The 12,292-nt window shown below is 46.6% G+C and overlaps 1 protein-coding gene across 2 annotated transcripts; it reads left to right on the forward strand.

Annotated features, from left to right (window-relative positions):
- Positions 1–7,536: 7,536 nt before the first annotated feature.
- FGFBP1 (fibroblast growth factor binding protein 1) lies at positions 7,537–11,327 on the forward strand. Of its 2 annotated transcripts, none has more exons than XM_040335220.1 (2): positions 7,537–7,635; positions 10,420–11,327. In XM_040335220.1, exon 2 carries the CDS (start codon positions 10,440–10,442, stop codon positions 11,145–11,147), a length of 708 nt encoding a protein of 235 aa, XP_040191154.1. In that variant the 5' UTR covers positions 7,537–7,635; positions 10,420–10,439; the 3' UTR covers positions 11,148–11,327. The 2 variants fall into 2 exon arrangements, with proteins under 2 accessions (XP_040191154.1, XP_040191155.1); XM_040335221.1 differs by having other exon boundaries at positions 7,542–7,638; positions 10,422–11,327.
- The last annotated feature ends 965 nt before the right edge of the window (positions 11,328–12,292 follow it).

Below are 12,292 nucleotides of genomic sequence, written 5' to 3' on the forward strand. Positions count from 1 at the left end.
ATTTGTAACCGAAGACTTCCAAAGAAGATAGGCTGCAGGTCCCGACTATGCCGACCCACAGTGCCGCGTCGACTTGCTGATTGAACCGAACAGGGGAACATCACCCTAACCATAAGTTAAACGAAAACTCCAGGTAATAGATATGTCAATAGCCTGAAATAAAACCCAAAAACGTGAAAGGGTTGGGAAGGGAGGGAAGATACTCGCCTCCTGTCTTCATATAATCAATATTTTCCGTCACAAGCTAGGAAAATCTCGAATTATACATCAGACAGGAGGCTCATATCTTATGCAAGTTCAAAGCTAACACAGCATATATATATACCAGAGGAAAAAGGCAAGACATTACATAGCAATCAAACATCATAAAACAGACATGGCAACATGATCCTCCGGTCTGAAATAAAAGAGACGGAAGACTGATTCAGAAGACCAATCGGCCGCCATTAACAGATCAGAGAGTGAGCCTCCGGTCGTCATCACGTTGGTAGCCATGGCCCCTCTGGAGGAGTGTGCCCCAAACAGGGTGATGTCTATACCTGCCAGAGCCATGGTGGATCTAACCCAGCGTGCTAGAGTGGCAGTTGTGACCGGGTGATGAGGTCTGACGTAAGATACTAGTAGTTGAGAGGAACCTGGACTTCGTAGGTCCGCAGTGCTCGCTTCGTATGCCTGTAGGCACCTAACCACACAGAGTCGTGGGTGTGTAGGGAAAAAGGGATAGAAAACCGAGTGCAGGCCGGTCTTCGTCCTGCGGACTATCGTGAACTTGACGCCTTGAGGTGAGAATTGGCGCCTTGAGATGTCCAAGGCTCTAACGTCGGAGACGCGTTTTATAGAAATCAGACAAAGCAGGATAGTAAGCTTGAATGACAGCATCTTAACAGACAGCGAATCGTTGTCCTCCCAGCCCGAGAGCATGACAAGGACCCTGGAAACGTCCCAGGTGGACTGATACTTAGGACGCGGGGGTCGTTTGAACCTGATACCTCGCAGGAGTCTGCAGATCAGGGGGTGTTTGCCGACAGGCATGGAATCCACTGGGTAGTGATAGGCCGATATGGCCGACCTGTAAACATTGATGGAACTGTATGCCTTGCCGGAGGAGAAAGAATCCGCCAAGTAGTTCGCAATGACGTTTACAGGGGCACGCAAGGGATCAGCTTGCCGTTGGTCACACCAACGTACCCAGAGTTGCCAGGCTGATCGATATGCCGACCGAGTCCCGGGGGCCCAGGCCATGGCGAGGAGGTCTCTAGCTGAGCTTGAAAGGCCGTCACCCGGGTCCGGCACCCGGAGACCAGCCACGCTAGGAGCGTCAGAGTGCCTTCCTCCACCAGGGGATGAATGCCCTTGGTCGGGTGTGACAGGATACGAGGGAATCGGGGAAGGAGTCTGGGATGGTCGATGATCGAGTCCAGCAGCAGAGGAAACCAGGGTTGAGCTGGCCACCACGGTGTGATCAGAACCACCGTTGCTCTCTGATTGGTAATCTGCAGAAGGACCCTGGGGATCATCGAGAATGGGGGAAACGCATAATGCGTACCCCCTGTCCAAGAGTGGCGGAAAGCGTCCACTGCCGAGGACCCTGGGTCCGGTCTCCAGCTGAAGAAGTGGGGCAGTTGGTGATTGAGGCGAGAGGCGAACAGGTCTATGCCCAAGGGGCCCCAAAGTAAGTTTATCTGGGCGAAAACCGAACGGTCTAAACCCCAATCGCTGGAGTCTACAAGATATCGAGAGTTCCAGTCTGCTACTGTGTTGGAGACCCCCGGGATGTACTCTGCTATAAGAGAGATGTCTCGAGACAGACAGAAGTGCCAAATCTCCGCAGAGATGTCCGCTAGAATCTTGGATCTGGTACCTCCCAGGCGGTTGATGTATTGAACCGCTGAAATATTGTCCATGCGCAATAAGACGCAACAGTTGGTCCGTGTTGCCAAGAAACTCTGAATGGCGAAGAGAGCCGCTGAGAGTTCCAAAGCGTTGATATGTAACAGGGATTCCTCCCTGGACCAGATCCCTCCCGTGGACACCATCCCCAAGCGGGCGCCCCAGCCACGTCGGCTCGCGTCCGACTCTATGACTACGTCCGGGTGTGCATTGAAAATTGTCCGGCCATTCCACTCGGTGGCGTGGCGGAGCCACCAGCGTAACTCGACCTGAGCTTCTGGGGATAGAGACACTTCGTCCGCGTAGCGGAGGCCCCGTCGCAGATGTAGGATTTTCAACCTCTGGAGGGCCCGGTAATGTAAGGGAGCCGGAAAGATGGCCTGAATGGACGCAGCTAATAGGCCGACTATGCGTGCCAGAATGCGTAGGGATAGGGAACCCCTGCGCAGAACCGCCCTGATCTCCTTTCGGATTAGGGCCAACTTCTCGCTGGGAAGTCGAAGGATAGCGAGGTTGGTGTCTATCGAGAAGCCCAGAAATTCCATCTCTTGTGCAGGGACGAGAACCGATTTTTCTCGGTTGATTACGAAACCCAGGGTTTGTAACAGGTCGATGGTCCAGTTCATGTGGCGATACGCCAGACTCTTGGAATAAGTTATTATGAGGAGATCGTCCAGATAAATGATCAGACGAACTCCCCTGCTCCTCAACGATGCCACGACCGGTTTCAGAAGCTTGGTGAAACACCATGGGGCTGAGGACAGGCCGAACGGTAGGCACGTAAATTGCCAGATGCGACCCCACCATCTGAAGCGGAGGAGATGTTGGGAATCCGGATGCATGGGAACTGTGAGGTAGGCGTCCTTTAGGTCCACCTTCACTAACCAGTCCCCGGGGGTGAGTAGATCTCGAAGGCAGTGAATGCCTTCCATCTTGAAATGCCGATAGGCGACATGTTGGTTCAAGTCCCGGAGATTTATGACTGGACGATAACCCCCCCCTTTCTTCTTGACCAGGAAGAGGTTGCTGAGGAAACCCGGTGACGGTGTGACGACTTCGGTGACCGCATGTTTGGCTATCAATTCCCGAAGTTCGGTGTCTATGAGGGTCACATTTTGTTCTGAAAAGTGGATAGGGGGTGGTACTATCCCCAGAGTCGGTGGGGAAACAAGGTCTATTTGGAAACCCGTTACCGTATTCAGAACCCAGGTATCTGCCGTAATCGCAGACCAGGCGTGCGTAAAAAAACATTAGGCGGCCTCCCACCGGTATGAGGGGAAAGGGAATGAGCGTGGTACTCACCGGAATACGGGCGTGAACGAGGGTATCCTCTTTGGCCGCGTCCCCTCCAGGGTCTTCCACGGGGAGGGAAGAAGGGTGCCGGTTGCGCGGTGGTGGTATAGTGGGCGGGAGCCTGAGTATAGTGTGTTTGAGCAGAAGACCTCTGGAAGGGTCTGCCCGTGTTGTATCGGCTGGCAGAACGGCCCCTGCTTCTGCCGGCCCGGGGAAAAACTCTGGTATTGTTGGCTTTTTTCAGGGACGTTTGTGCCTTATCCAGGCTGTTGAACATGCCAACGAACTTATTAATGTCCTTTATTAAGGACTCGCCAAAAAGCATGCCCCCTGCTGAGGGGCCTGGCTCGGACTCCGCTAGATGGGCCAGCTGCGCGTCGAGGCGCATGAGGATTGAGCGCCTGCGCTCGACTGAACAGGCGGTGTTGGCGTTGCCCGTAAGGCATATGGCTCTTTGGGCCCAACCGCGAAGTTGTGTCAGATCAACCCCTTGGCCGGTTGTCGCGGATTGTTCCGCCAAATTCAGGATTTTGGTCAGGGGCCCGAACAGGTCCAGGATGCGATCCTGGATATTTGTAAAGGACCGGTCTATCCCTTTCTTAGGCATTTTTCCTGTCTTAAGCAGGTATTTCATTAGTATGGGGTCCACTGTAGGTGTGACAACCGCCTTCATGGGGATGTGCGGGCGGGGGCACTCCGCTCTAAGTTTATTGCGGTTGGATTTATCTAATGGTTTACGTGCCCAGAGCTCTACATATTGGGACACGTGGGGCAGGGGGGACCAGTCCCCCGAGCGGGGATGGGAAATAGTGTCCGGGTTGAATAGGGGTTCCCCCATGGCGTCTAGTACGTCTTTGCCCTGGTTGTCAGGGTTGGCATCCGGGAGGATTGCCGAAGCCCCCGCATCCTCTTCCTCATAATATTCAGACCCTGAGACATCGGATTTATCCGACTCGGCGGATGAATCGTCGTCCGACTCTATGACGTATGAGTCTGGTTTGGCTCTCTTAGCGGAACCATGCCTTTTTGTTGACTCTCTGAGGCTCAGAGGTTGAAAAGGGTCTGTAGGATGCGTGGGGTGGCAGTCCGTGGAAGGATCTGCTCGCAGCATATTATTAGCTTCCCCTGCCGGGGAGTCATAAACCGTCACCACATTCTTCCTTTTATAGGAAGATTTTCCTTTCTTTGTGGCCGGTTCTGTGCCGAGTGGTACGGGCACAGGGGGATACTTGGATTGGGAAGGTCCAGAAGCGGCAGCCACTGCTAGTGCTGCTTGGACAGACTGATTAATAAGGTCCTGTAATTGGGAAGTACTAAGAAGGTGAGTTGGTTCTAGGACCAATTCCTGCCCTAAGGGGGAGGGGGAACCCTCTTCTGCCATGGTAATGGGAGAGGGAGGCAGCAGTGCAAAGGGGAAAAAAATATATATGGTATTATGTGGCAAGGATCTGTAATACACAGAGTATCTGGTGAGAGTTTAGGGGAAGAAAATGTGGGCACAGGGCAGTGATGGGAATTAAATTCCCAGGAACAAAAAACGTGCTGAGGTGAAAACTATACCAGGCTCTCCCTCCGGTCACCAGCGCTGACTGGCACGCGACGGGAGGAGAGCCTGGGAGCGATTGCGCTCTGGGGGCGAAGTCTCGCGAGACTACGGCCCCCAGGCGTCTATTGGATAATAGGAGTGAGAGAGCCCGCCTCCCGAGTCCAGCACGCGAAGCGATAGGACGGCGGAGGCGGCTCTGCAGGAATAGAGCGAGGCGGAGGATCCGCCTCCTTGGCGACGCGCGCTCGCTCTATAGAGGAGAGAGGAGGGGGAATCTGGCTAAGATGGCGCGCCGCATAGGAGATGAGAAAAAGAAGAGAGAAGGGAGCGTATGGCCGCTGGAGACCGCTGACGATCGCAGCGATCCCAGCGGAGCGGAGGTAAGAATATAGGGGCACAGAAGTGCTAAAGACAGAGGTGGAAAAAGAAAACAGTAAAATAAGGATAAAAAGCTTTGGGGAATAAAAGCTTTGGGTGTCAGAAAGGCAGGGATTTTCTTCAAAATCGCACCAATAATAGACATGTAAATATGAAAAGATAAAATAATAGATGTATCAATATCAATAAAATTCTTTTGGTGATACTTATCTTGTGCTCCGCCGTGAGCAGAAAGAAAGAGGAAGATTCTAGTGAGAGCAGTCCATTTATAGAGACTAGAATGGGAGTGGTTTAGGCCATGGGACTGCTGGGAGGTGTGGTTCTATCAGTTTTTTCTTTTATTGCATACGTTAGATGTTTTACACTTCTGCTGTGAGCATTAAAGCGGATGTGCCACTAAACAAATATATTAAAAGCCAGCAGCTACAGATACTGCAGCTGCTGACTTTTAATATAAGGACACTTACCTGTCCTGGAGTCCAGCGGTGATCGCAGCAGATGACGAGCCGATCGCTCGTCACCCTGCTGCTCCCCCCTCCATCCACGGTGAGGGAACCAGGAAGTGAAGCGCTCCGGCTTCACTGCCCGGTTCCCTACGGCGCATGCGCGAGTCGCGCTGCGCCCGCCGATTGGCTCCCGCTGTGTGCTGGGAGCCGAGTGTTCCCAGCATACAACGGGGGACGGACGGGAAGGGGAAAAAAAACCCGTCCTTTGCCCGTATCGTAGGGCCGGAAGTGGGTGCAGATACCTGTCTGTAGACAGGTGTCTGCACCCCCCTCCCCCCTGAAAGGTGTCAAATGTGACACCGGAGGGGGGGAGGGTGCCGATCAGCGGGACTCCACTTTAGAGTGGAGATCCGCTTTAATAAAGAAGGATTAATGCATAAGATATGAGCCTCCTGTCTGATGTATAATTATTATTACAAAATAATTTCATGTGATTTGTTTTTGTGCACAGCAAGGTTTATGCAGTAGCATGGCACAGCTGTATTCAATAATAGAGCTAATGGGTTGTCACAAGCTCCCATCAAGAGAGCCTGACTATGCCCAGCTTTTCCACCCAGCTACTCCATTCACAGAAACTATACTACAGCTTCTTTGATTGAATCAGGATCTATGAATGGAGGACGATTGGATGATTGAAAGATCCACCCCCTCTATTCATAGATTGTGTATCATAGAAGCTGTAGAACAGCTTCTATGAATGGAGGAGATAGATGGAAAGGATGGGCATAGTCGGGCACTCTTGATGAGTGCCTGCCACAGGTCCCTGCCACACCGGAAAATTAAAGGGAGAGGGAATAGATGGATTAGATTTCAGTTAATGGAGGAGCCAACAGCACAAGGGACACAATGGATTATAAATATCAGCGGTGGTCTGTCCATTTGGGTCGCAGGGGCGCCACCCCCCTAATCCATGCGTTCAGCCCCTACTTTACATGCAGTGTGCCAGATGCATGGATTCTAATGGGAGTTTTTTTTTTTTTTTTAGAAGCACATCATTAGAGCCGTAGGCTTCAAAAAAGGGTGGACTCGGTGCGCAGAGCACTGCACCCCGAGCCCACCCAGTTGTGTGACAATAACAAAATTAATATTCGCTATTGTCTTCTTGATTCTCCTCTAGACCAATCCCGGTTCAGGAAGCAGGTCCTGAGACCCTATTGGCCGAGGAAAGAAAGTGATCCCATTTGGCGCCGTTGAGGAGGAGGAAGGAGATGCAGGTGAAACAGTGCCACCGTGAAGCCGAGGAAGGAGATGCAGAGGCCCACTGCCTGGAGGGAGCCTGCAACCTAGATGGGTTAAGTGTGGGGACCAATTGACCGACCGGGGGGGGGTGCAGGAAATGCAACCCACCAACCACCACTGGTAAGTATTGTCCTTTGCGCTGATAGAAATAATGCATCCATTAGCAATAATCACTGCATGCTCTCCTGACAGGGATGGCTCCCCATATGCAACCCACAGCGGGAGAACACAATAGCTCAGCGGGAGCTATTCCAGGAAATCGTAATGGTCTATGGCTGTCTTTAGGCTTTGAAATACTCCCTTATCGGACATAGATAACCCTTAAGGGAAAACAACGAATTGATTGAACTGAGAAAACAATCTTTAAACTGCACGAAGCACTGCAGGTAAAAATCTTCAAAGAAAACAGAAAACCAGCTCTAATACATTGTCACTATGCTTGTATTACACGTAGTACACTGAAGATGGTGGTGCAAGGACACCAGAGTGAAAGAATTCTAAGCAGTAACCACAAAGCTGGTAATTATGTTGTGAACTATTAGGGGACAAAAGGAAATCCAGCACTACAGATGTCAGGTAGAATATCTCAAGGAATTATACGTAATACGGATTTCTGGCCTAAATCCAGAAGGTGTGTCACACAACATTCTATTGTGAGACTGTGTCGTAATCCATCATATAGGTGTGTCCCCTACACTTTATAAATACCGCTTACTTACAACTAGTAACACATGTGACAAACACAGAAACAGAAGACATCCGAAGAGGAAATCTCTGCATTAAAAGGTAGGCATTGATTTTACTAAATCCATACAAACATTTACTTTTTATCCAATATTTCTGGGTTAGATATGACACATATGGAAATATTTAATATTTAAAAAAATATATATATGTATGTCTATATGTTTTTGCTTTTCCAAAAAAAAATAAAAAAAATCTAAGTAGCCTATCTGCATAGTACTGTAATAAGTATTTGTCTTCTCCAACAACTTGACTGCAGTCCATGCAGTTGTAGATCAGACACTATGTTGAGGAATGCATGTGTTCCTGATGTAGAGGTGCCTAATGTCATGCAGGGGTACTTACCATTTACTACGCCTTTTCCTGTTATAGTATATAACCTCAACTCTAGCCAGTTTTTTGGCAGATGTTAATCACGTACTTTGCATGCTTTTGGACTTTAGGAAATTTCAGGCGTGTAGTTTTGGAACTAACCACGCTACAGAGCTAAAGGGAAAAAAGGTATCCAACATGCCAATGTCCTTTAGCCAGACTCCACATTGTGTATTGCCCTTTGCTGTAATATAAGGTAAGTTAATTTGTCATTCTGGACATATATCTATGATCTTAAAAGCCCAAGAACCCCGGAGAAACGGCCAGAGTTTCCAGTATCAAGCTTAGGTCATTACAAAAGTCTCAACCTTCTACTTAATGTGATCCCTTTATAACAAATTTTTTATCTGCAATAAATTTAGTACACAACGTACAGTTAAATGTGTCACTAGCTACAGTCATTCTGGTAAGTGAAGACAAAATAAACATTCACGTAGAGTCATGCATTTATAATAGGAAATATAAAGTATTTGTATTAGTGTGATGATGTATGTCAAGAAAACTTCACATTTAGATAGAGCCTGGTGGGCTCAGATAACTCTTGGCTTCTTATATGGCTTGGTTACTTAAGCAGTGAGATCTTCCTGCGATAATGACTGACTTAATTTCCATTGATCTGGGCATTTTGGGTGTTCCCATTTTCATTTTGTCATTTTCTGTTACATTTGTCATAATATTAACTATATCAATAAATAACATTAACAAATTGTTAAAATACTAATAAGGATATAGATAATCCAACATTATAGCAAGTGTGCAGATCCAGAAATATAAGTACCGGTAGATGTCTTGCCATTTTTCCAATAGAATTCTAGAATGAGAGAGAGAAGAATCTGTCAAGTTATATAAGTCACCATCATCCACCATGAACTGAAATATTGGTTTTAGTTGGCCTGATGCTTAAAGGGTTTGTTACCCACATGTCTTACTTTATATAATCTGCTCGGTCTCCTAAGGAGACCTGTGTGTGTTGTATAAAAAAAGAAGCTGTATATCCCGTATCTGTGAGTGCTGATCGCGCACATCTCTCCTCTCCCTGTGTGACAGATGCAGCGGAAGGGGCTGAGATTCCCCCACTAACATCAGTCTGAAGGGGAGGAGGAGAGGAGATGAGAGCTGCGGATGACAGAGGCATGCAAACTGACCGCGGTGTCAGGGCTCAGCAGCCATGATTACTGTGGTCAGTTTACATAGGGGAGGGGAGAAACTGGCAGGATCAGCCAGGTTTTTTAGGTGTTACAGGGGTCCAAATGACACAGGACAAGCACTGTGTCATATAACATGCTTTAAAGGAGCAGGATCCTTTTTTTTTCTGGGTTAACATGCGCTTTAAGATAAGTACAAAGAATATAAGGAATACTTATATGTATTAGAATTAGGATAAAGGGGTAAGAGAAAAAAAGAGACTGGCATCCTGGTCTTGGAAGGAAGCACAACCTTACAGATAAGGGCCCTTTCACACGTGCGGACGAACGGACCGTTTATTACAAGTCGGTTTACGGACTTGTAATGTATCCCTATGGGATTGCAGACATTAGCGGATGATGCATCCGCTAACGTCCGTAACGATCCGCGTCCGCAAAGTTCCGCTGTTTCAGACGGAAGAAAACCCTATTTTTCTTCCGTCTGGCGGAACGGATCGGATGAATACGGACAGACGGTCCGTATTCATCCGATTCCCCATAGGGGAGAGCAGAGCAAAGACAGGGCGGTCTCTGCACAGCACTGCAAGGAATCCCCGCTGAGCCAAACGGGCTAACGGAGCGGATCAATACGGATCCGCTCCGTGTGAAAGAGCCCTAACTCTTTAGCACAAAAATTTTGACCTTTTAAAAAATAAAACCTTGGATAAAATTGAGAAAATCTTAAAGATACAAAATATTGTATTAATTTCCAACAAGAAATAAAGGAATAAAGGTTTTCACAGAAAAGAATTTCAAAACCCAAAATATAAGTACAATGTGCATTAATTTATAGCAACCAAACAGTTTGATAGTAAAAGACTTACAAATTAGGTGGTATTGGTTCCCCATACTTTGTTCATTACAAAAAGTATCAATAGTGTTCTAGTTTTTTTTTTTTTTTAAATACCAATATTTATAACGATTTTGTTTCATACATCTTACATCAAAGGAAACTTGCACTGGTGGAATATATAGACTGCCATTAATGACCTCTCTTTCTGAAAATGCTAGTTGTCTGGTTGTCATGCTGATCAAACTGCTTTAATGCTTTTTGAGGTTCTATCTTGGAACAAGACCAATAGTTTGGGTTCCACCCTGTCTGTCTTTAAGACAATTGCAGCAAGAGAATTGAGACTCCTCTGTTTGCCATGAGAGGTTCTAGACTCTTTAACCAGAGGGTTACATTGACAGACCTCAGTAAAGGAGTCTATAAAACATATGTGTTTGGTGTTATGGTAATGTTGTTTCTTTTTACTTTTTTTACTCCAGGAATACCAATAAGTCAGCATGAAGCTGGGGAGAATTGCTTTGCTGGGTGTGACCATCTTACTGGTGACACAGATTCTCACGGTGGATGCAAATAAGCAAAGAGAAGGGAAGAAAGACAGAGAAAAGGCAAATGGAAACCAGAAACAGAGAGGAGCTAACAAAGAAGAGAGAAAGGAATCTCCCTCCAGTCCTGCAGAAAAAGGGAAAGGCTCCAAAGGAGGGAAAGGTTCTCTTCAAGGGAAATTTGTTAGCAAGGAGAAAGCAGACTGTGTGTGGTCCGTGTCTGGTACTGAGACTGTGGCTTTAAATGTTGACTGCACTAAAGAGGGCACTAAAATATCTTGTACCTTTGGTGGAAATCCCTCAGCGTGCCCAAAGTATGCCACAAATGAAAAACCCTACTGGAAACAAATCACTCGGGCACTAAGAAAGCAGAAGAACATTTGCCAGGATCAAAAGGCTGTGTTGAAATCTAAGGAGTGCAAGAAAGGACCACCAGAGGCCCACTTGAGCTACATCATTCCCAGTGTGCCAACAACTGGACCAAGGCATCATAACCATGAAGAACCTAAGCCAACACCCAAGGCCGACACTAACGCAGAAAATGACTGTGTGGAGGATGCAGATGTCCTTGAAAAGCAAAGAATGGCCAAAGAGTATTGTGGGGACTCGTGGCATTCATGGTGCTCCTTGTTCTTTTCAATGGTGCAGGGAAAAACCTGCTAAACCTTTTTCTGTAATTTAAAGCAATGTTTTATTCAAATTTTAATAATGCTGTATGCAGATGTATTTAAAAAATTCAACCCAATGGCCTGCAAAAGAGTTATGTTACACATTTTCAGAATCCTCTATCTAATATGGATTTGTTAAAATACCAGTAAACCGAAATTACAGACCAGTGTGGTATAAGTAAGCTTCTAATAACAATACAAAAAGATAGCACCACTCAGAGCCTCACCAGCTAGGGGGATCAGCCGCAAAAGCCTTGAGGGGTGCATCTGTCACCCAAACACAAGATGAAGAGGGGATTTAGGCCATACTACAGTTCAGATCAGAGCTATGCTGAAAATGTTTATTCTTCCAATCAGAGAATTCAAAACCTGCTTTGATGATGCGCTTCACTTTATGGGCAAAATGACTGCACAATTAAACCCTATAACATGGCAAAATGCATCAGTGGAGGAGCTGAGTTTAGCAGGAGTTGTTTGTTACAAGGCTTTTTACTGAAGCGCTAATCTAAACAGCAGTGTGACTTAAATTGGTGAGACTTGGTGAGACTTTATCTAGGGTTCATATAATGCCAACAATAAAAGGGTATGTCATTTTGTAAATGTTGGTGAACCCAATCAGCCATCAAATCCATTTGTTCTATGGGACTATTTTAGCAAGACTTTTTAGCAAGACAAGTTTTTGACATGCTTCTCCCATATTAACCACTTCCATACAGGGCATTTTCACCCCCTTCCTGCCCAGACCAATTTTTAGTTTTCAGCTCTGTCACACTTTGAATGACAATTACGTGGTCGTGCGACGTGGCTCCCAAACAAAATTGACGCCCTTTTTTTCCCCACAAATAGAGCTTTCTTTTGGTGGTATTTGGAATAGACTTTGGACTTTTAGGATGATGGTACTACTAATTTCTTATTGTTTATACTAAGAGGTTCTCATATTAAATCACTTTGGTGGTATTTGATTACCTCTGCGGTTTTTATTTTTTGCGCTATAAACAAAAGAAGAGCGACAATTTTGAAAAAAAAAACACAATATCTTTTACTTTTTGATTTAATAAATATCATAATTTTTCCTCAGTTTAGACCGATACGTATTCTTCTACATATTTATGGTAAAAAATACAAAAAAAATCGCAATAA

This window comes from Rana temporaria, chromosome 1 (assembly GCF_905171775.1).
Source record: "Rana temporaria chromosome 1, aRanTem1.1, whole genome shotgun sequence".
NCBI classification, from domain to species: Eukaryota; Metazoa; Chordata; class Amphibia; order Anura; family Ranidae; genus Rana; species Rana temporaria.